Source organism: Ostrinia furnacalis, unplaced genomic scaffold, assembly GCF_004193835.3.
Source record: "Ostrinia furnacalis isolate ACB-3 unplaced genomic scaffold, ASM419383v2 OfSCF1172, whole genome shotgun sequence".
NCBI lineage: Eukaryota > Metazoa > Arthropoda > Insecta > Lepidoptera > Crambidae > Ostrinia > Ostrinia furnacalis.
The window spans coordinates 2,148,017-2,173,795 of record NW_021131411.1 but is presented as its reverse complement, the minus strand read 5'-3'; the positions used below and the strand labels follow the sequence as shown (position 1 = coordinate 2,173,795).

At 37.3% G+C, this 25,779-nt stretch overlaps 1 protein-coding gene across 1 annotated transcript in view; it reads right to left on the bottom strand.

Moving 5' to 3' along the window:
* Positions 1-2,835: 2,835 nt before the first annotated feature.
* Positions 2,836-25,779, bottom strand: part of LOC114351676 (Leucine-rich tendon-specific protein) — a 118,991-nt gene continuing 96,047 nt past the window's right edge. The window contains exons 4-18 of the mRNA XM_028302966.1: positions 24,667-24,785; positions 23,945-24,088; positions 22,464-22,611; positions 21,662-21,790; positions 20,295-20,486; positions 16,947-17,317; positions 16,382-16,584; positions 14,381-14,533; positions 12,958-13,507; positions 9,330-9,336; positions 8,333-8,401; positions 6,472-6,560; positions 6,294-6,354; positions 5,552-5,678; positions 2,836-3,670 (exon numbers count right to left, since the gene is read on the bottom strand). Coding sequence (XP_028158767.1) covers positions 3,544-3,670; positions 5,552-5,678; positions 6,294-6,354; positions 6,472-6,560; positions 8,333-8,401; positions 9,330-9,336; positions 12,958-13,507; positions 14,381-14,533; positions 16,382-16,584; positions 16,947-17,317; positions 20,295-20,486; positions 21,662-21,790; positions 22,464-22,611; positions 23,945-24,088; positions 24,667-24,785 — 2,489 coding nt within the window. The 3' untranslated portion in view covers positions 2,836-3,543. The remainder of the gene's footprint in view (positions 3,671-5,551; positions 5,679-6,293; positions 6,355-6,471; positions 6,561-8,332; positions 8,402-9,329; positions 9,337-12,957; positions 13,508-14,380; positions 14,534-16,381; positions 16,585-16,946; positions 17,318-20,294; positions 20,487-21,661; positions 21,791-22,463; positions 22,612-23,944; positions 24,089-24,666; positions 24,786-25,779) is intronic.

Below are 25,779 nucleotides of genomic sequence, written 5' to 3'. Positions count from 1 at the left end.
TAGTAATACTGAGCCTCGATAAGGAAATTTGATTGGGTGCTATTGAAAATATCGATGTAATGGACATCATTTTGGTTTCATTCTGCTGAAAGCTTTTATTAATTAATAGTAAATAATTGTGCCGCATTTAAAACGAAATGCTCACTCAATCGTTTTTAGCTTACCGAGTTGATGGCATCAATATTATGTTCACTGATGTGGTTCACAATTATTTAAGTACCTACTAATTTCCATAAAATCAATATGATCTGGGGCTCGTAGAGCTGATGGCCGCTGAGGCAGAAAAGTTCTCGAGTGGCGACCACGGGCCGGAAGACAGGCCCCCACTAGGTGGACCGACGATCTTGTGAAGGTCGCGGGGAGTGCCTGGATGCGGGCAACTCAGGACCGGTCGTTGTGGAAATCCTTGGAAGAGGCCTTTGTCCAGCAGTGGTCATATACGAATAATAAGATCCTTATACTCTTTTCTTAATTTTTCACTATAGTCCGCGCCAATAGACACTGACAAGTTTGAGTTTGTTCCGGCATTTTTCTCAGTACTTGCCAAAATCCAAGGTAAGGAGATAATGTAAAAAAACCTTTTTTTGCCGTTCCTACAACCCGATCGAGTTAAGGGCCCTCGCCCACGGCGTTTCGTAAACGAGCGACAGCATCGCTACTAACGCGCGTTAGTCGCATTTGCAACGCACTAAAGAAGTAATGCCAACGCGCTACTAACGCGCTGACAGCATCGCTACAATAAAATCGCCGTGGGCGAGGGCCCCAAAGCAGGGTACTCATCTAGCCAAGTAGCATGTAATGTATCAGATACTGTATCAAGTGAGTACATAGGCACGAGCCCGCTGCGAGCTGCTCGCGCGTGGTTCGCAGGGAGATCGTAGCGACCCGCCGATGTCGGTATCACTGCGAGCACAAAAGGCGGCTCGCAGTAGGATCCAGGAGCTCGCAGCCAGATACGCGATGAGCGTGGACGAGGCGTACTCACTTGAAGGTTGGTGACGTTACATGCTACGTTACGTGCTACATGGCAGGTGAGTACCCTGCCTAACTGCGCCCCTGGCAGCCGTAATACTTGATTTTAGTTTAATCTTAGAATTCTACCTTCTGATTTATGCAATCAGATCTTATAGATCTTCAGGCTACAATTAAACCTTACCTTCGCTACCGCACATAATTATTTTTGCCTCCACTTAAGAACCCTATTAATTCTGACCCCTTTAATTTTGGTACCTTTGTCCTAAACTTAGGGTTTCCCTTCGTTTCCGATACTACTAACAAGTTTTACGGGTTTAATAAAGACATTCTTGGTTGGATTATAATGAAAATTAATGTAGCAGGTGCATTTACCTGTTCGATAAGAAACCTAACATATTTCTTTTTACCCCAGCAATGAAAAATTTTAGTGAACTGAGAACGAATGCTACTACTGTGATTTAGTGAAGAATTTATGACATTTCAAATTAAATAAGAAAAGAGGTTGCATTCTGACTTACCTGGTCTTCTAAAGATCTCCACTCAGCCTCTGGCACATAGCAGTCATCCAGCGCTGGGTCCCAATTGACTCCTTCTGCCGTTCTTGGTTCTTCCTTCACGTCTTACATCACCTCTTACACTATAACCGCGATTCGAAACTAATGACTACCTACAACAATATTATGTTCTACTGCTCCACTGCCAGTGTTGACTGAGTTTTGACGTTCATAAGCCACTAGTGGTCTAAATTGAATAAAATATTTTTGACTTTGATACTTTTTACTATTCTAATTACGATAAGTACATAATCAACAACACCATTTTTTTTTTCATTGTACATGATACACAAGGAGAATATTATTTTTTTGCATAAAAATTATCTCTTAAACAGTCCATATTATGGATCTACTACATCTACTTCCATTCTGCTAATACTAAATCACCCACCTAAGCGTTGTCGTTTTAAATTTCCATTATGTGGCATCTAAGAGAGAATTTTTCACAATTTACGGCGACCTAACATAGTTTTTCCCCTTTCTAGGAACAAATTATGAACTACGCTTGAACTTATCTGTATGTTTTAAAAATACTACGTTAACCTGAATATTAAATGATTTTCTTCTTTGAATTTATGAAAGCTAGGTTTGTTTTTTATTATAAATAAAATAATACCCTAATAAGTGGTAAAATGATGTATCATTATGATCATCAGGTTGCAGGAGCAGGAAACTCTCTAACTTCATTATCATCATCATCACGTCACGTCACATGGACGTCCACTGCTGAATATAGGCCTCCCCCAATGCTTTCCATGTTGCCCGGTTGGTAGCGGCCTGCGTCCAGCGCCTTCCTGCTACCTTTATGATGTCGTCGGTCCACCTTGCGAGTGGACGTCCCACGCTGCGTTTTCCGGTATGCGGCCTCCACTCCAGAACCTTGCTGCCCCATCTGCCGTCAGTTCTGCGTACTATGTGCCCTGCCCATTGCCACTTCAGCTTGCTAATCCGTCGGGCTATGTCAGCGACTTTAGTTCGTTTAAGGATCTCCTCATTTCTTATTCGATCTTGTCAAGAAACACCGAACATAGCCCTCTCCATAGAACGCTGTGCAACTTTGAGCTTCTGTATGAGGCCTATAGTGAGAAGCCACTCTCTAACTTACCACAGGCAAATAATGTAAAATTTGGCCAGCCGGGTTAGGATGCGCGCCGTGATGATTTCGATGACAAAATAATGTATGGGTTAAAAGCTTATTGCGGCGTGCATCCCAGGCCTACATGTGGATGGGGATGCCTGATGTTCACATGCTTGTCCCATAATTGCCTCGATACGTATTTTAGGAGATATAAATAAAACACAGACCTGCATGTATTCATTATTATTTTTTTATAACTTTAATAAAACTACTACACTAGGGTGTATAGGTAAACAGGCAAAATATATCCTGATTTTTTTCATATGGTTGATCATTATATTTTTCACTCATCAATTTATAGTTTTATATTATTTTCTATATTGTTGTACTGGTTTTTTTTTCAATACCTACAGCTAAACATTTCACTTTTTGGACTTATTTACTACACTATACAACCTTTATTTCCTCTTATTTGTACTTAAACTGAATTTTATTAGTATTCATATCACAGTCAGTGGGCACAATTACGTACATTTATGTACTTACATGTTTGATAAAAATCCTATATAAATATTAGTAAGGTACCTACTATTTCAAAAATTTTACGACATTAAAATGTATTTTATTAACTTAATATTATGGTCCCAAATATTTAAAAATTGACAAAATAAGACTTAAAATTGCACCGTGTTATACTTGAATGAAACCTAGTATCTACCATCTAGTGAAGGTCGCGGGAAGTACTTGGATGCGGGCAGCGTAGGACCGGTCTTTATGGGAATCTTGGGGGAGGCCTTTGTCCAGCAGTGGACGTCCTTTAGTTGAGATGAACGGTATAACTTTTTGAGAAGCAAACACACCTTCTAACGCTACATCTATAAGATTCGACTGTTACTGTAAAATGACCTTTCTATTTTCTGACATTTAAGCTTATACTTAAATACGAAGCACAGTCATTACTGGGTAAGGGACAAAACTGAACTTCCTCGAGGTTCTCCCGGGAAGGGTTCTCTTTTCTCTGACTGGTGACGCTCTTGAAGGAGGATGCTGCCAATCTGGACATCTGGAACAGGAAAAATGTATCAAAACACTTTTCTACAGGTTACACTTTGGAGAGTGTGAGAAGGAATTACACGAGCTAATTCCACCAGCCCCCTTCCATGACCGGGGAACCAGACATAGGTTAGCGTACCTTCCCTACATTGTCGACATTCCACCAGCTCGCACTAAGCGATTCGATAACTCTTATGATGCGAACAGTTAGGGACTGGAATTCGCTGCCTTCTGCTGTCTTTCCCGATCACTATAATCCGGGCCCTTTCAAGACGACAGTGAATAGGCACTTACAGGGCAGATATGTACCCATCATAGATTGCATCTCGCTTGTTCTGCATAAAAAAACAGAATTCCTATCATTAAAATCTTTAATCAGGCAGGCATATACAGGATGAAAAAATACCACGTTACGTGAAACTATGCATTCTCATAAAAAGTCATACAAAAAGTCAATAATTTATTTGCTTATATTTTCCTCCTCCACAGCATCAATACTATGTGATATCACGTAATACCCGTAGGTTAACGATACAGTCGTCAAGGAAAATCACGTAAAAAACACTCACAATGGTTTTTGTAAAGGTCACTTCGAGTGGGCTTTATGTTTATATTGCTCTCTATTGTTTGGCGATTTGATACAGGTTTGTTATTGAGTTTGTTCTATCGTTATTTATCTACTACTTATGTTATTTAATCTACCTCTATACTAATACTATAAAGCTGAATAGTTTGTTTGTTTGAAAGCGCTTATCTCAGAAAGTACAGGTCTGATTTGAAAAATTATATTTGTGTTGTACAGCCCATTTATCGAGGAAGGCTTTAAGCTATATAAAATCACCTTACAGCCAATAGGGGCGGAGCAGTAAAGAAAAATGTTGCAAAAACGGGAAATATTATTCGAACTATTTCACGCGTACGAAGTCGCGGGCACAGCTAGTGTTTGTACTAAGCAAATAAGTGTTATTATAAATATGAGTAGGTTTGTATTTATTTCGTACTTTTCTATAGCAGTTCATACGCAGATAAAACAAATTCACGTAGTTATAGAACAACTGACAGACAGCATTACAGTATTAATAACTATAAGGAAAACTAAAATTTTCTCCGTTGGTGAATTTCATTACATCATTGTGTGGTATTTACCTCTATGGATTACACAAGATAAATGTGTCAATCATGCTTAAAATCTCAAAAAAATAATAATTAAGAAACTATAATTATCTAGTAAAGTCAGCACAAACATCTTTTTATCGCAAAATCGTCCTTATTAAAACCAAATAAGGTACCATAAGTTTCATCTTTTTTTCTGTTGTCTGTACTATACAAAGTTAAATATTAAAAGAATTCGCGGTACCACACAATACAAATATTGCATAATACAACACCTGCGTAAAAATATTGTGAACTCTGCAAGAGACGGCACATAGCTAAACATGAATTTTACGGAATTGTTATAAGGACCATTATAATGTAGATTAACAAAAGTTAGGTACATCAACCTACTAAAAAATTAAGAAATTCAATCTCTCTTGGCCTGCAATGTAAAGTAATAATCGGACCGAAGGTAGAAGCTACCTCCTTCTAAAGGTCACCGTCTCTGTAGTGGAGTGGTAAGATCACCTTCCTCATACCCAGAGTTTAGTCAAACTCCATACAAAAACACCGGTTAAAGTTATAGTTGCGGTTAAAGTTCATCATCATCATTTCAGCCATAGGACGTCCACTGCCGAACACAGACCTCCCCCAAGTACTTTCACATTGCATCGCTTGGTTGGTAGCGGCCTGCATCCAGCGTCTTCCTGCTACCTTTATGTCGTCGGTCTACCTTGTGGACGGTTAAAGTTAAGGTGATACAAGGTACAATACAGTTCTATTGATAAATACTTACTTCTCAATATCAGGCAGGGTCTGTCCTTTACATCGGGCTTCCCACTTCGTCCAATACTTGAAACCTTCCATCTCGAACACCTTCTGAGCACAGCTGGCATCGTCTCTGATGTCGTCATCCAGGAGAGCTGAATAAAAAATGCATTTCAATCTTACAAATTCTGGGAATTTGAACCTACACTTACAGACATGTGTATTCTGCTAATATATAATTCTGACCGCCTCGTCTAGTGATAGAATAAGATTATTTGCCTCAAACCCTGGGGTAACCCCCCGGGTTTGATTCCCAGTGGGAACAAAATTTTCTGCCCTATCTAGTTGGTGGTAGGACTAGTAGGACTTGTTCTAAGTTCTCTTGGCTAACTACTACAATCTTATCTAAGTTTGTCGCCATAACAACAATATTGTGTTTCGGAAGTTTCTTTTTTTAAAGAGTACAGTATTTTCAGCCCCTCGTAATTGTGTTTTGCCTGTGGGCTCACCACAACAGTCGAGCAGCGGCGAGTATCGAACCCGCGTTTCCCGGATCACGAGTCGGCCAGTCCGACCCATTCACCGTTCGGCTATCGTGGCTTTAAAATAATTAAAAGTTAGAGGTAAGATAGGGTAAGTAGATTTCACCAAATGCATATTAATTAAACGAATTAAATTAAACCTGTACAGTGCTGTTAGGACGGTTTTCTTTCTTCTTCCACAAAAAAACTTATTTTTTTGTTAATCACGTTATACTCGTAGGTACTTACATTCACATGTTAGGTCACATTTTCCACCTTTTCGGCCTTCTTTGCACCACTCACTACCGATCTGGAAAACATCAAAATAATGTTCTATATCAATAAATTATTATTATACACTATTAATTACACATTAAAAATGATATTCACACAGTTTACATTTCCAACACGATTGTTTATGACTCACTTGAAATAATCCATAGTATTTCCTTCTAGGAGATTTGACCACCATCGTTGCAGTGTTTCTGTCACTCACTTGTTCTATTAAACATACCCCTGTAATAAAATGTTCAATTTTATTATGAGACAACACTCCCACTTCTGTGGATATTAAGAGTGTAGTGACTTCGGGAGAAATTTGTGGAACATCAGGCCTTCCTAACCCGTCTAGCCAGAGTAGGGAGTTAAGGCCAAATTCTCTATATGCCTCAAGTAAATTAGTGAGGGGTTCTCCCAGTGGAGGTTAAATTACATAATGGTGATGCTCTTTTTATAGTGAAATGATGTTATGAAATAATGCAATAAAAATAGGAACAAAACTTTTCACCATTATTGTTTTCTTCTGAAAATTAAACCGTCTCTTAAGATTAACATCTCGCTTAATACCTATGTGAGTAGAACTTTATTTATTTACATCCTTATCACTTACATGGTTGAATAAATACAATACGTAGTCAAACTCAAGTAAGTGCACTAAAGGACATAATGCATTGTCCTTATCAAAAAGGTCATAGGAAATGTAACATATTGGAAACGGGACTAATCCCAGCTATCATTCCCATCACTTCTCATCACTTCTACTCCTTTATAGTCAGGATAATACAGCTTGGCCTCAACCCAACCAGTAAAGGTTGAGCAATCCCGGGGGATAGGTAACTTACTGTCTTAAAACCCACAACTATTTTAATCAGAAGAATATATGGGGAGTGAGAAATATAATATCGACTTCCAAAATTGCAAGGCAGAAGAAAAATGCCTGAAAAGGAGATAACTATGTACTAATCACGTTTGTAACTTTCTTAGGGGGCAGGTCATTTGTAAGTACATTAGGCAGATCTATACGCTAAACTGCTGTGTTGTCAAACAATAACAAACTATTATTATGAACTAGCTTTCCGCCCGCGGCTTCGCCCGCGTGGAATTTTGTCTGTCACAGAAAAACTTTATCGCGCGCGTCCCTGTTTCAAAAACCGGGATAAAAACTATCCTATGTTCTTTCCCGGGACTCAAACTATCTCTATGCCAAATTTCATCAAAATCGGTTGCGAGGTTTAAGCGGGAAAGCGTAACAGACAGACAGACAGACAGACAGACAGACAGACAGACAGACAGACAGACAGAGTTACTTTCGCATTTATAATATTAGTTGGGATGAATGAATTGTAACTAAATTTTACGTCGCATTTGACCTCGCTTTTGAGTCTCGTAGGAGTAGTGACTGCATAAATTAATAACAAGAAAGGTCCTTGTTGCAGTTCCTGGTTGAACGAATAACATTCCCAAAGTTGAAGGTTGAAAAACATATAGGATCCTGGTGAATATGATATGCTTTTGTTGTTTAAAATTTTGAGAAACTGATAAATTAATATTATTAAAAACTTTAATTAATATATTTTGTAGATTATTTTAACAGAAGCTGTTTGGAAGCAAACATCGGTGTTTTTTTTTAACGGTTCTCATAAGGGGTCATGTTTCTCTGTTTTTTTTTTCTTTTACGAAACATAAGAGATGAAGGTTTTTCTATTATAAGTTAATTACTATTTGAGCGATATTAAAAACAAGCCTCAAAAAGGTTTTTTTTTCTGTTACAGACTGAAAAACACGCAAACGAAAAGAGTATAATTTCATGCAATTACATCATAATGTAATCTGTACCTATCTTTTTACGAAATTATTGGACAATCAGTAAACTAAAATAAAATACTTTATAGCGTCACTTGCTCTCACTACAATGAATTTGTTACTCGTCTGTATAGAAATTCAAACGTCACGCTCGGAAAATGACTTTCCTCATTTACACAACACAATTTAAATAAAAATAAACTCACAGTTGCTAAGGAAAGTCCTTGAAAATTGCAATTTCAGTAGTTCACGGGTCAACTGGCACCTGCTGTACACTGTACTTTGTACCACACAGCATGATAGGGCTAAAACCGCGAGGAGCGTCACAGCACGTCCGCCCGCCATGGTGGTCGCGCGTCTACTGATAATAGAACGTTTTAAACTATGCGTAGGCGCATCTCTCTAGTGATGGGAAACAGCCGAGCCTCTTTTTATGTATAAATTTTTTGAATAGCATTTGACGTCATTTCATTCAAGGGAATGAAATGACGTCATGCAGATTTTGGTAATTTCCAGTTGACATTTTTAGGCCTCTAAAATCAGAATAATTTAATGTTAACCACTTATTCAGCATAAATTGTTGTAGTTAATAAAGTTACAAGTTAATTTGTTGAAATCCTATTTCTCGGAATCAGACAAAAAGGTTCTTCCTACAGGGACGAATACTGAGTAACAAAGTACTTGAGGACGCGGTTTGAAATGTTATTAGGCGTAAATGTAAGTGTGCCTAGAACAGTTTATTAATGACCTAGTTTCCTTATTTTCCAACATTTTTCTTTGTAAAGGATATCTAAACTTCAGTGCTGTAGCTATGTTCATCAGAGACTAAAGTATTGCCAAAATAAATCAAGTCCTAGACTTAATACTCAAGTGTTCCCATCACTATCTTATCACCTATTGTTTTCGTTGACATTTGACTTGGAATTCGGGAAACTACTCATTATTTAGCTACTTAAGATTCGACTGTTTGAATACTAATGATTATAGGTTTATAAATGTTATTTTTAGTGATAGTTCCATTGAGGTCATTTTGTTTGTTCGATTGCGCATAGTTTTTGACTAAAACCCAATAATGCTGTTGCATCATCGTCATGTTTGATATGTGATGAGCAATCCAAACGTTCTTTCTAATGAAAGTAGAGTTTATAGGGAAATACCCAAGTCGTGTGGTGACGGCAGAGTAGAATACAATTTGTCACCAACCCCTACTCTTCGAGCGGGTGTCGTAAGAGGCGAATTAGCTTAGGGACTACACATCAAACAGCGAAAGGGCCGCAGCACTTTCTCAAAAACGTCAATCTTTTGAACTGCGATCTCCAACCCGCCTGCCAAGCGTGGGGATTATGGCAAAACCCTCCACTATAGTGGAGAAGGCTCATAGTCCAGCAGTGGACTGTAAAGGGCTGTTGATGATGATGATGATGATGACCTACGTTTGACGTCACTTGTGGTTTTATGTGGATTACAACAGGTCATTTGGTCCACTTCAGGAGCATGACTCCCCACGCTACTGGCCAGAAGGGTTTTTCGATACCTGAGTTCGTGAAATTCATTCTTAGTGCCTTTTTCTATGATGCGGATTTCAGCACGGCCATTTTGATCCACATGCGGACTGTCCGCATTTCAATATTTCATACATATTTTTCCTATTAAGCGGACGCCGGCTGCGGGCCCACAATAGGTACGAAATTTTTGTCCTGCATGCAACTAGCAGCGTGATTTTACAAGCACGTGAACTAGATCCGCACGCGTGCCGAAATTTGCATCATAGGAAAAAGGCACTAATCACCTTCTAATGACTTCTACGAAATATCGTAATAAAGGGAGAGGAAATAATAATGCCGCTAATTTGTTAATATTTTATTTAGAAAAATGGCGTCTCATAAATTATTATTTACATCGATTTAAACTAGTTAAAGCAAGGCCAAAGTGTTTCAAATTTACAATTAATACTAAGTACAATTATAAAGCTTAATTACCACAAACGCATTCCATAAAATTTCTAAACGAAAACTTATAAAAATAAAAACACGCTTGCAATAATATCTTTTTTATAACAAATACCTAAGTGTTCGATGAGATTATAGAGATAATGGCAGAATACTTTAAATGTATTTTCATCAAATGTACTTAAAATAACATACACCGATCAAGGGCTCTTTTCCACGGACACATACTGTTTTTTGCAGCATCTTATTTAGTATTTGTTTAATTAACATAATATTCACATGAACATCCCGTTTGCAGTGTCCCGCAAAAAACCGATCCGTTCGAATTGGGAATTCGAATTTCAAACACACACGTGTGTCCACACTACAACCCAGTTTTCCCGCAAAACTGGATATTCTTCTTCGTCGCTACACTCTTGCCAGAGTGGTCGTGGTCGTCACACCAGGTCCGGTGGCAAGCCTCACAATCCGTCGCCATTCCTCCCGCACTGCAGCCTTTCTTGTGCACTCGTGGAGTGGACCATTGAGTGCGGTTTTGATCTGATTGGTTTGGCAAAACTAGATAGCCCGTGGAAAAAGGCCCTTGTGAGGTAATACGGGGATATACGCCAGTCTTACTACCAGATTCTTTCTTATATTATACTCATAATAAAAAATAATGAAAATTGACAGCTCATAATATGTTGTCCCGAAGTGGTGTTAAGGCAAGCTAGATAGATGAAGGGGGTAAAACAGGATCCACGCGTACGAAGTCGTGGGCGGCCGCTAGTTGTGCCGCTAGTTTGGAATAAGTGCCCTGGAAAGGGCCTATGTACTGAAGAAACTATTTGATTTGATTTGATTATTCTGTTATGAACTAACTCTTAAGTCTAATATTAGCAGCCTCGCGTTATTAATTTTAGTAATTTACCAAATAGTCTTCACAGAAGATATGTTTTTAGTTGTTAGAAGGCAATTGTTAATTAAGATAAACCTTTCAGTCGTTCTACACTTACATTAAAGTATTGAATTTTAATTTGCACAATTATTTTGTTATAATTATACTGTCTTTGAAACCCATTGATATAAAAAATAAGGCCCCATAAGATGATGTCAATTTTATATGACTCTGGCTGAATTGCACCATCATAATTATTTTAACCGTGACATAACCGGTGTTTTTTTTATGAGTTGGCCAGACTTTTGTTGACGTATGTTAGGGTTAAAGTAAGATGGTGCAACCCAGTCTCAAATAGTAGTCAGATTTTTTTTACATTCATCACCATCATCATCTTTTTCTATTAGACTTAAAAATCCCCCAAAATGGCACAAAGCGGTTTTTCTTTTTTTTTCCAGCTACTGTCAAGTCGTCAGTCCACCGAGTAGGGCTTATCAAGTATCAAGTTTTGATCGAAGTTTAAAAAAAAAGAAACAAGTATATAAATCTTATAAATCAATGAAAAACTATATCCAATTTACTTATTTATAAAGTTCTTATCACAAAAGAAATATTCCTGGAAACCAATCTTAATTGCCACTGCAGTGTTAATGATTTCTATTTAATTTTGCGAGATAAAATAACTCGATTGCAGACGAGCAATGTTTATAAATCTTAGAACTGATAAATCTTGTTATGTAAAGGTCAATGTAAAATAATGACTGTCCACACTTAAAAGTCATTCGTCATCATCATCATCATCATTATGTCAGCCATAAGTTGTCCACTGCTGAACATAGGCCTCCCCCAATAATACCGGTTGGTAGCGGCCTGCATCCTGCGCCTTTCTGCTACCTTTATGAGGTCGTCAGCTCACATTGTGGATGGACGTCCTACCACGTCCTACGTTGCGCTTAAAAAAAATATTTTGAAAATCGAATATACTCAAAAATTTATAGGGTTGTTTGGACTGAAGATATTATGTATAATCAATTATGTTTACTTAATTTTGACTGGTTTTTGAAAAGTGGACATAAGGTGATATTAAATACAAATTGTAGTACTCATTATACGTGAACCTTACATTGATAATGATTTCTTGGTAAGAACGACTATTAACAGAATCAAGGTTTTAAAAACACAAAATATTAAACAAAATATTCTTGTTAAGTACGTTCACAATTATAATTACATAGAAATTGATAAAGTGGGGAACCACTTTAATCACTCACTTAACATTAATGTCGCGTTATTACTTTACAAACAATTACTTAACATCATAATGTTATATCCAATCTATTTAATAAGATATTAAATATCGTTCAGACTAGCAATTAACATAACAAAAACAAGTTACAATACCAATTTTTAACTTTTCCAATATGTATCTAAAAGTACACAGCACACTTATCAACCTGGAAAGGGATCGTAACCGTATCAACTCCGTATTCTTTGTATGAAACTCCATACTGCAACGCATACTTATCTGCACCGTAACGTAAACGCCTCGCCTTGCGGTTGACAGCTCGCGAAAGACGATGAGAGTTGATAAGTCTGCTATGACCTTTAGACAGTCAACTACAATTAGTATCCTTTGTATATCGTATTTTCATCTAAAAGTAGATTTCCATGCTCAATTTGAAGCAACGCCATACATTTTCATTGGAGTTACTGTCGATTTACCACACTTTTGTAAGTATGAAGATGACACATGATATTGACAAATATGAAGTATGGCATTCGCCATACTTTTAAACATAAGAATTTAAACGAGATTTTCTGTGACCAGTTGACTTTGTGGCAAATGGGCACAACCCTTTCATAGTACGATTTTGTAGTCGTATTACACGAAAATAATCTGTTACTATGAGGTTAATATTTCACAAAATCAGACTTCAAATTTTATTACTTTTAGCACCTCATTGAACAATAAAATGTCTTCCATCAGATTTAAGTCCATCTAAACCTTGGAAGTGGCTGTCAGCATGACATAACTTGACCGCGCATTCTCCTCCGGCACCGGTTCAGGCCTAAAACATCTGTGGGTCTCAAACTCGCTTGGTTTCTTCAGCATTTTCCTAACAAACCACACCAGACCTACTACTATAACCATCAAACCTAGAGCTACTCCTACTAGCGCTGTATTCAGACCTTTGATACCAGATTTCATTTCTAAAGATCCAGTTACATCTATATCTTGAGGGACTATGCAAATTGGTGTTCTTTCTTCTGGTTTGAACTTAGATATTGTGGCACATACTTCGTACGGCCCTCGAATGAATCCCTCCATTGAAATCTCCAGGGTTTCTTTACATGGGGTATCCTTCTGCGCTACTAAAGACCCTCTTGAGAGTACAGCAAGGATGACGTAGCAGTTGTATAGAGGGTACCGGGATTCTGGGGAGAGTCTTTGGGATCTGATGGAGAATTGGGAACGAGGAGGCGGAATGCCCATGAGTGATATGAGGACTGTAAGAACACCTTCGCTGGTGACGTTGGATCGGACTTCGGAGACCCTGGAACAAAGAGATTCAAAGGTTATAATTATACCTTTATTCATAAACTTAGAAATACAATCCAAAGTTGCGCTTGTTGCAACGTTTTAGTTAATTTTTAAGTGATAATGACAATGATCATTATTAACATTTATATTAATAAAATTAGACATTCTACGTAGACTCAAAACATCACCTTGAGTGTTATCTCTTTCTTTTAATACTTCAAAAAGTAATGATCATTATTCAGTAAGTATCACCGACTTAATTTATAAATAGAATTAAATCTTTGAACTAAGATAATTTATCCATTAGTAATTACCCATATTTTATCTTTTGCACGCCTGGCGTATCGAATTAATATACAAAGTAAATAATATGTAATTTCCCATGTACTTGTATAAAAAATAAACACTTTGCATATCGGATTCTTGTGTACCTAACAAACGTCTGATATTTCTTCCCTAGAACAACTACTTTCGATCATCATTATTTTGGCATTATAACCATTACTTTATTTCAATACAGGCAGAACCGAACATTATTACCATCATCATCATCATCAACAGCTTATCCATTGCTCACAAATATAATTTAGTTACAAATTGCATTTTAATTAGGTATCAGTCCTTTCAGTAATATCTTCCAAGTGCTATTTATTTACAGAATTTTTTAAAGAAAGTAAAAATCATTATTATTCTAGCGCAGTTTAAAGACGCAGTGGCTAGTCGGCCGTCCTCTCCCATCCCAAAGCGTGTCTTTCCTTAAAATCGTGCCACCTGGTATGCTGGTTTGACCGGAACAAGCAAGCTGGGTCTGCACTATCGTATCGCGATCGTATCGTATCGTAGATGAATATGTTAATCAAAGTAAACCTTCAACCTTCAATCTTACCTCAAGTGACTCCGATCCACTGGCTCAGTGACCGCCACGGGGGGCACCGTAGCAAACGTGGCTCGCTGCCGGACCGACTGGGGGGCACCGCAGCCTAGCACCAAAGAAAGCGGAGTGTCCGAACTGTCCATCTCTTCGAGGGCTATGCAGAACCTGGAGGATAATAAAAAAAACACTAAACACCGGATCTTTTCTATTTCAATTTTCTCAGAATAAATCGTCAGTTATTATTATTCGACATTTTGATTCCCATACTGAAACTGTCAATGTGCCAGTTATACCAGGAGTTATTCTCGGATAAAATCGGGCCTTAGTCATTTGATCTGCCCTTCGTATGCTAATGAGGCGGAAACTCTTTATGAGTTACAATACACTTCTTACTTGACTCCTCCTAATTATTAAATAGAAAAAACACTAATATTGAGATTTGTAATAAAGTAAATCTTTCGTATTCTGATCATTGTCATCATCATCAGCAGATTACACCAAATCGAATAAGATTCCCTCTTATCCTCTTGCAGCTGCTACCTCAGTCACTTTCCAATTTAAAATCACTCCATTTAAACCACAGATATAGATATACATAGATAACGCAAGTAGCACGATCTGTATTAAAACCAAGCGTGCCGACTTTTTAATACCTACTGTGACGTCACAGCCAACATTTAGTGACGGGAAATCGTAATCGATTCAAAGATGCCGATGCCGCCGCTGCCCCAACGCACCGCTACGATCACAGAAAAGGCATCGATTATCTGACAGACGAATGAGATATACAGACGAATGATATTAAACGGAATGTTTAAATAGATAATATTTTCATTGAATTTTAAATAAAAATGTATAACTCTAAAAGGCTAATTTTAGACACGATTCCGTATTAATAAAAACATAAAATATGTTATATTTACTTTAAATAGTGAATAAAATACATTTTAAGTTTTTATCAAAATATCAATATCTCGACAACGGTGCCTCGTAGATATTTTGTATTGCTCTTATAACATATCCATCAATATTATGTGATTATTTGGTCACAAAATTCTGTTATTTGTGGCAATGTTTTATAAAAATCATCAAAATCACGTACACTACTTGTATTCATTTCTCTACAATCTACATCATCATCAGCAGATCATTATTTCTTATATGTATGTACACACATTATTATGTACTTTTACATGAAAATACATATATCTACACTATACTTTTTCTAATTTTCTCTTCCTTGACAACAATAGAGGTTGTTGTGGTGTTTCTTTAATCCATTATCATCTTCATTTTTTTTTAAATCGAAAACTAGGAAAAAAAAAGACAAATAAATACTACAAATACACATTAATTAGAATATTTATTTATACTCGTATATGAGAGTTATTTTTTAATAATAATTAGTATCATTCGTCTGTCCGATATCGATAAGAATCGATTATTGATAAAAGTAGTAGAACGAACAACACTAGTAGCAAAATTTTACAGACGAATGAGAAGTTGCGTGTACAACGAAGTCGAAGCGATGCGCGACAGTGGCGCTTGTTCGTTATACATCGCCTCTTAACACATAACGTCAGATCAAACGCTCAAAACAAACCCGGCAATGTATCGTAAAAAATTTTTTGAATGGTAAGTTATAAGTTTTTAGGTACATTCTTGAAACCAACGCTTGTAATACTTAAAAAATTGTTTTAAAATGAATTAACACTCAATATAATATTAAAATAACTTACCCGTGATAGGAAATATGTCCTTGCCTTTGGGAGCTCGAAGTTTTTGGCTTATTGCAATTAATTATCACACATTGAGGCATTTTTCTAGTTTTCGCGGCCGTCCGCATGCAACAACAGACGCGCGTGGACTGTAAGCAGCGGCAGCTCATTCCGATGATTTATCGGGATCGGGACACGCGAAGTAGGTGCATTCGCGTTATCTAGGTATATCTATATCTGTGATTTAAACAGTGTCCAAAGTACGCTATAACAAAACACTATAGTAGGTACTTACGTATACTGTTCCGTTGGGTTAATCTTCAGTCCCCTCAGCAGGATATTCGCTGGTGCGGCTCTGTGGCAAGCCACGTGCTTTGGAAGACCTCCACTTCTAGATGCCGTCACTCCGGTGCATCGGAAGCGTCTGGTGGAGGGTGGATCCACCGCCCAGGATAGGTAAACCTCTTCGTCATCGTACCAAGCATCCAGGAGACGGACCTTTTTAAAATGGAAGATGTAGTTTTAAGAACCATCACATCAAGCAAACTTATATCTAGTCAGGAAGGTAATAACATAATTTTTCAAGTAGACTTGGTCTTAAAACACTTGATTGGTTGGCCCAGAAGATTCTGGGATGACCTCTGCCTTTTAACGTGTCTTGAAAGAATTAGGATTATAATTTTATTATGAGATTTAATTACTGTCAATCAGGTTTTTACAGGTCAGTTTATTTACATCCTACCTATTTTATAATTGCCCTTATCAGTGTTGATAACAACATTGTAAATTGACTCTCGTGTCAATACTAACTTATCAACTATCCGTTACTTCATTTATGGTAATTTTATTTCATCAATTACCTTAGATTTAGAAATAGGAAGATCCTCTTCGGACGGTACTTCTAACTCCCCATCATACACATCGTCGTCCAATCCTTCTGTTTTGTCTATGTACAAATCTTGCACAGTCGTTTCTACATCTACGTATTTGTCTTGTACATCTATGGTATTCGCTATGACTTTATTGTAATCGTAGTTCGGATCGTCTTTGTTGATTTTCGTTTCGAAATCGTCGCAGAGCTTGTTTTTGGAGAGTCGGGAGATGAGGGCGCCTTCCAAGTGTGGGGGTGTGGTACAAACTGCGGCTGACTTGTCAGTTTGTAGCAAGTTGTTTGCGTCTCGAAGCCATCTAGCGAAGCCGGCCATCAGACAGTCGCAATTCAGGGGATTGTCTATAAAATGAAAATATTACTATTATCAATAACAAGAACTGTCAATGACACAGCCAAGGCGCAGAGCATCGATTTTTCGGCGGCCGATAGTTTAGTCGGGCAGTTCATCAGCATGGGCAATATGGGCATGTATGGAAGTGCGCACATTACACCGATTTGATTATCCGATTCTTCATACAAATTAAAATCGGGCCCAACTATCGGCCAACTAAAAATCGATGGTCTGCGCCTAGTCTAAAACATTGTCGTCTTGGTGGTTCGGTAATCGATTGGATGGAATACATTAAGTAGGTGCAGTCAACGTCAACTTCGTGACACCCAAAGTAGTCAAAAAGTTCGCATTACGTATTTGTTACAATGAAATATGGTTGGGTTGACCACATTTTGGTCACTTTGGGTGTCACGACTATATTTTTCCAAAGTTTCCCAATCCACAAGAGAGAAGTAGGCGATCTATAACGCCCTTTTATACAAGTTTACCTTAGGTAGGTTTTACAGGTAATTGACATTCTGACTGAATTACAACCTGACCTCTAACCTTCATATTATTATATTCAAAATAGCATAGAAAACATTTTCCAAATGTCACGAACATATTATATCCCAAGCCTATTCGAAGTCGGCTACACAATATTTAGTTTTCCCAATTAAGCGAGTTCACAGAAATAAGTACTCGTGTAATATTAAATTCGTTTAAGAGGATTTACTATTAAAAGCCATCTTAGTGTAGGTACTGTTATTTCATCGTATTATATGTTTACGTAATTAGATAATCTTCCATATATTATATAATGCCTGTTTAACATTTTCACGATGAACTGTGAAAGTGTGAATACCCTCAAATAAGATATCAACCTATACAACTGAAAATTGGTACGAGTATTCGGAACACCATTATGAATGAAATGTGAAAAGTCCTTAAGAGGCGAAAGCAGATAATAAAACTAAGATTCTTTAGTCCTTTGGTTACGCTTAAAACGAAAACATTTCCCTACTGTTCTCCAGTCACCTATGAATTAACACTCGAACACTTCAGACTAATGCCTGTTTTCACCATCAATCCCTAATTTTTAAGTGACCCCTATGAACGCAAAACTCCTGTTGTGTTACCATGAGGGTCACTTAAAAATTAGGGATTGATGTTGAAATCGAGCATAAGGCCTAGATTTCCGCACGAAAACCTTTCATATGTCAGCACTTTCAAATGAAAAAACCTCATAAATAGAATAGGGCAACGTGAATAAGAGTCATGGCACAATAAAGCGGTCTACACAAAGGCTTTTGGGGGCTACTCTCAATGAAAATGTTCGATATCGACAAATATCCGGGGACACACGGCCTGCGTGGGCGGCGAACAATGGGACAGTTTTTGGGAGTCCTGTTCCAATAGCTATAATGAAAGTTACGCTGTTTTGTTGTTTCTGAGAAATTTTAGAAAATATTAGAATAAAAAATCGTTTATGTTATATTGAAAAAATAAAACTCTTTATTATTATTACTGTCTGGCGTCTCACCTCAACTCGTTAGCGAATTGATTTTGCGTATACTATCATACTATGTGAAAAACTTTGAAAACAAAATTCCTGTTATGTTTTACCATATGGGTCACTTAAAAATTGGGGACTGATTGTGAAAACGGGCATCATCATCATCGATTATAAGTAAGTAGTTGATTGTGAAAACAGAACTAACTACAGAATTCATTTGAGACCGAGAACCGTGTTAGAAAGAAAGAAAGAAAGAAAGAAAATAACTTTATTTTGGCAACAACAAATTCAGGCAACATAGACATATCTACACAAAAAAATAATAACTAAGTTGCCAAAAAAGGTCACCCACTCAGTAATATCTTGACAGTGTGACTGCCAAGACACTGATTTTCAGTGGGTGCCTTTTGCAGCGCTATACAAAAAAAAGTTAACTTCATAGCACTGAATGTGTATAAGATAGACTGCTTTAGCTGGAAGGTTAACTGGCAGATAATTCTTTGGCAATAAGTTCACCTTTATGAACAAGTTTTGTCATCAATGACAGAATCTTTTTTTATGTCATAGAATCTTTTCAAATAACTTAATTAACTACAAATGTAGGTAGGAGAATATTTGGGTTTCAATGGAGAGTCGGTTGCCTATTCCACATAGCACTGTGTCCACCCAAACTGCCAATCATGGTATCGCTATTACCTTCAATAGTGAGCCAAAGAGGCTCTACCATCGATCATAGACACGACCCTGTCGTGGGAACACGCCCTTAGGCCTTGTTCCCATGGAGAAATCCCGTTTTTTGCAGGATCCCGTTTCGTAGAATACGAGTTTTAATAATAACGTTCACACGTATATTGTAGTGCCCACAAAAACCGTGAAAAATTGAATTTCGAAATTCAAACACACGAATATGTGTTCACACGACAGTCACGTTTTACGGATCCCGTAAAACTGGATTATCGTGCGAACACGCCCTTAGGCCACTTCATAGTACCTTGCGGACCTAGGCGCGGAACTCAAAGAAGGAATTGGTGATAAACTAAATACAGTACATAAGTATGTAATATGAACATAAAAAGCAAGAACATGCTATAATTTTAAGCGTATTTAAATATGGCGTCGGCACGCGGAAACACAATGCAGTCTATATGAAACTATCAAGTTTTAGCTAAAATGGACAGCATGCATTGAAATGGCACATCTTTTAACACTCTACCAAAGTTTGATCATAATCTAATCATTTTATTTTTAAATAATCATTGGGGTACACTGAAAGCCAGCGTCGTGGCTCACGGTGACGAAGGCCATACGAAGACGAACGAAGACATAATTATACTGAGTGAGGTCCAATTGCGAGAAGATGGCACTGCTCAGTACACTTTCTTCCTTCCTAATGCTTTTATGCTACTTTCGTCTATTATTTCTCTGTGCCTTTTTGTCTTTGTATGCAACAAATGTTTCGTTCTTTCTAATAACTATGATCATGTTCTTACCTTCAATAGTGAACCTGGCCAACTCCTTATGCTGCGAGAGAGCACCATCGTCGATCATAGAAATGTCGTTGTCGTGAAGGAACAGCTCACGAAGACTCTTGAGAGACTTGAGAGGATCCGCCGAGAGGGACCGGAGGAAGTTGTGAGACAGGTCCAGGTGAGATAAGTTGTCCAGGGTAGCTAGGGAGGCACCTGAGAAACAATACAGTATTTTATAAACAAACCAGTAACATATTAGTTGAAAGACTTCGTCTGCTGGAAAAAGGCCTCCCAAAAAGTTTTACACAGCGACCAGTCTTGCGCTGCACGCATACACCAAGTCATCGGTTCACCGAGTGGGAGGCCTGTCGATATTCCGTCCTCGGGCTTGTGGTCGCCACTCGAGAAATTTTTGCCTCAACGGACAGTCGATATTACGTCTTCAGGCCCGTGACCACCATCAAGAAAGCAACGGTCATAAATTCTACGAGCCATGAGCCCAGCCCACTGCCACTTATGTTTGGCAATTCTGACATAATTTAACAATTTATTCATGTACTCGTACATAATCTCTTACTTAGGTTAAAAACATAGACACTGTTTGTTCAACACAGCGCTACCAAGCGTAACATGTCAAATCGTTTATTTATTGACATTTTACTCGTATCTCCGATTGAAATACAAAACCGAATAAGCCTCATATTTTGTGGCAATGCTCTATATTTTTCATCCCGGAAATTAAATACCGAGCTACTACTAAAAATATTAATAAAAAGCTTTGATCTTTCGACCTGTCAAGCACAAAATGCTAGAACAGCAAACAATAAAGAAATTCAGTAATTAAATATTCCAGGAAAAATAAATATGTAATTAAATAGATACAAGCACAAAATGATATCTGTGATTAACGTTTCAATTCTTATAATTTCACCTGTATTGAGGTCATTAAGATTTTTTGAAAGCTAATTATCAATTGCAAAAAAAAAATTGCAATTAAGACGCTGGATGCAGGCCGCTTCCAACTGACCAATATGGAAATCATTGAGGGAGGCCTATGTTCAGCAGTGGATGTCCTGTGGCTAAAATGATGATGATGAGCTATACATTTATGTAGTGGCTCGCTACTGTTCGTTTTTCAAACGTTTTGACAGACATTACACTATCGATAAGTGCATGTACACGTACACACACAAGTAAAGCTCACTCGCCTTCGTGAGTTGCAAGAACTATTACCTACTCATTTTTGCAATCACCCGAACACGGGTTCGCTGAATGTCTAAGTAGCTCAGATGACAATAAGGACTTGGAAAGCGAAGGATCGTGGGTTCAATTCCCATCTTAGGCAATTCCATTTTTTCAAGTTATTAAAAAACAAAAGCAAAAGTTACCTGAAACAGCCACAATCTCGTTATGTGACAAGTCCAAATGGGAGAGGTTCGTGAGATGACGAAACGCGAAGTCCTCCAACACGTCTATCTGGTTGTTGTGTAAGTTCAGGTATGTGAGATTCGTCAGCCCTGTTGAAATAAACATAAATTAATTGTAAATAATTAACAAGCTTCCAAATACAATAGAATAAATCTTAACTTAAATCAAACTAAGGAAGAGGCGATAAAACAAAATTTGCTATTGGAAAAAATATCGTAGGTAACCAAATGATAGGTATTCTGTAAATCATTCGACAGAAATATCTAAATAATTTTAAGGGCTGCTTCCTTGTCTTTTTATTTATTGTTAAGTCAAGGATAATAAATAAACCCTAATATTATAATGTGCCCAAAGAAGGTATAACTTTTTTTCTTAAAAAAAGATTATTAGTAATTTATTTTTGCACAAATTACTAATATTCCCGTTAGCCCCTCGTACTAAGCTAAATGCTGAAACTGAAATAAAACCTTTCGTGCTTTTGCGCAACAAAGTATAAAAATAGTTTTATAAATAAAATAACAGCATCGCAATTTAATAGCTTCCAATATACATTTACCTTTTACATTCATAATATCCGTTTCATTATCGTAATAGCATCAACATCTTTGTTCTTTACAAAGCAGACATCCCGCTGCCTTACTTAAATCAAAGCGACTGCTTTTTCAACAAATAAATCCTCTTACAGTCTCAAAGAACTAGAACAGCTTCAAAATTGTTTCACTCTGTCTTGTTAAAGCGGGGAAAAGAAATAAAAACACTTACCTGACAAAGCGCCTCGACGTATACTAGCAAAAGTATTGTCAGACAATTGCAGATTGGTCAAGCAGCTTATAGCGGGCACGGTAGTGGGGCCGAGTGGGCCCTCCAGGGCATTGCTCGAGAGGTCCAAGTCCCTTAACACGTGAGCTTCCTATTGTGGGAAATAATGACAGCTGGTTTATTGCGTCGCAACGCCGGACACTCGACTATTTCGGAACAACGCGTTGGGCGCCAATCAAAAAGTTGGCGCCCAACGTGGTGTTGTAAATTTTGGTGCAATTTTCAATGTGGTTATACAATTTTATTTTATCGTGCTTTTGCATACATTTGTTACTTAATTGATACATGGCATTTCATAATAAATATCACAGTATTGTACTGGTCAAAGTAACTGTCTGCGCTTATTCTTCAAAGATAGCTTTACAACAAAATGTTATAAAACCCAACACAATTAATTCTCACTTACCAATTTATTATCCATTACATTTCTCAATAATGGTCTTATAAGTATTTCGGGTCGTTAATTAAGAAACGGGGCCAAAAAGAGCTATTAATGAAGATAACGCGCCGGGCCCATGTTTAATGGGATGTGCTAAGAACATGTACGAAGATAATATAGCAATCTGGATCCTTGATCGTTCGACTACTTGATTGGTTTCGCCCTATTATAGTTTGATGGTATTAGTTTAGATATTGACGCCTTGTACTCATCAAACTATAACTAATTCGGTGTGATACTACTGTCAATTACGACACCACGCCTAATCCATTTTATGATCAAACGGTTTTAATTAATAAAATAATATCATTTTCTTTTGTTTCAATTCGCGATATGGTTCGAATATTTCAGAGAAAAAAGTATTTTGATATAATTATCGAAGTGTGTGTCTAACAATATTGTCTCTCTAATAACGTTTATTATAAAAAAATACTCCCACACACTTTGGGCTTTTCGAGCAAATTACAATGGAATTATAGCAAAATAAATAGAAGGCGCCTATTTCTAATATGTTTTATAAGAACACACTGTATATATTAATGGATAATAACAACGATTCGTCTCTATTGCTAGCAAATAGGTGTGTCTCATTTGATGTAACTTATAGAGGCGCTTTATGCAACTTTAGTGACGAATAAAGGTCATAGCAGATTTATCAACTCGGAAAGGGATCAACACCGTATCGCCTTTAGCGAGCTGTCATCGCCTTTCGCGTTCTGTCAACCGCGAGGCGGGGCGTTTACGTTACGGTACGGATAAGTGTGCGTATGGAGTTTAATACAAAGAATACTGACTGCCTTGAGTTGATACGGTTACGATCCCTTTCCGGGTTGATTGATTGAGCTACGTCCTTTAGCAACCGCATCAATAGTGTCGCCCAACGTGTTACTATACTTTCACAATAAAAGCACTAAGTCGCCTCTCTTTAAATAATGAATCTTAATGATCTACTCATTAAAAACTAAATTCATTAAAAACCAATTACCTTCAACGAAGCCAAAGCGGGTACTTTAAGAAGATTCCCTCGAAGCCGCAGGACCGCCATCTTAATTAGCGGTTTAAATGCATCTGGCGAGATATTCGTCAACTGGTTATCACTTATGTCCAGGTAAGTCAGGTTCTGGATGCCCTGCAAAGTGTAAAATAGCGTAAAGAAGTTATTATTATTATATTAAACTCAATTTGTCCTATCATAGGTCTGGAGATCGCTTCATTCATAGGAATATGACTGCCTAACTATGGTACTTTTGTGTATTTATTGCTTTCTTTTTTGGTGTGGTGTACTTCCAACAAAGGAATTTTATTATTATTACATTATTCACTGGCCAGTATTGTAAGATAACTTCATAAGGTGTCCATTTCAGTATTTCCATTTACCTAGATAACCTATTTATTGACTTCTTAGTACTGTGAAAACTTTTACCTACGTATAAAAGTAATACAATTTGTCCCTTTCTTCATTTCTGTTTTTTGACGCGTTGAAGCGTCTTAAGGGTTTTTTTTTTTGATAAGTAGAATATAGGTATTTAGGTAATAATCTTCTATTTACTGATTTCATATCTGTTATTATATTTTATTAAAAGGTCTCAGGCCAAACAGTATTGATAAAAACTGTTTTTGTAAGATCCGGACCAAAATGAAAAATTGAACTACATTTTCGTGAACAAATCGGTAAGTATTGAAAAATGAGCTCTGAATTTCACTTACCTTGAAGGAATTTGTGTCTAAAGTATGGATTTTGTTGTTGGATAAATCCAGACGATCCAAATTCCAGAGACGCGTCAACGCCTCCGTAGGCACCGACGGCAATTGGTTGTTTGGCAGACCTGGAAATAAAACTAGTTTTGTAGCTTTTGTATTAGGAAAAGTTCTTTTCTCATGACACAATGCTGAATTTTAAAAGTATCTAAAAATAGGTTACAATTATACCACAGATAATGTTATAGTTACTAAAACCAATTTGTTGTAGTCCTTGAAAAAAATTCCAAAATAATTTATGATAAACACCTACCCTGATGTTACGTGCAGTGCATGGTTACATTTATGAAACCAACCTAAAATAAGTAAATAACTTTCATAACTGTGATTAAGAGCATATGATTTAAATACGCAAACCCTGCTGGCATTAATGAGATTCGCAAACCACTAAGGCCAAAAATAACAATATTATAACGAGTAAAAATAGCAATCGCATTAATTTAGTCATTAACCTACCTCATTATTCTTAATCCACCTTTGACAAACAGTCTAAATATACTGACTTTGAACCAATAAAGCACGAGAAGTTCTACAAACGTTATAAATTGGGACACATATTTACCTAATTGCCTACATTTGGTTTCCTACATTAGTACATTTCCCCCGGGGTTTCCAGTTTCGTAACACAGCTAGGGTTCAGTATGTTAGTCGTAATTACGAGTACAGTTTGGAACAGTTATACTCAGGTAGTAACATTCACCATACCAATTCGATTATTCTTCTAAATATAACTCATAGTTTACTGACCGACATAGTGATCTATCAACGCACAGCCCAAACCACTGGATGGATCGGGCTGAAATTTGGCATGCAGGTAGAAGTTATGACGTAGGCATCCGCTAAGAAAGAATTTTATGAAACTCCACCCCTAAGGGGGCGTCCATAAATTACGTGAGACAATTTTGGCCATTTTTCAACCCCCCCGCCCCCCATGGTGAGATTTGGTGAGATTTTGCCTGACCCCCTCCCCCACCCCCCTAATCTCACGTGATATTTAATAAAATGCCTATTTTGCAATGTCTATGCTTCGAGTCTATTAGATTTATATGAAAAAATCAGTAA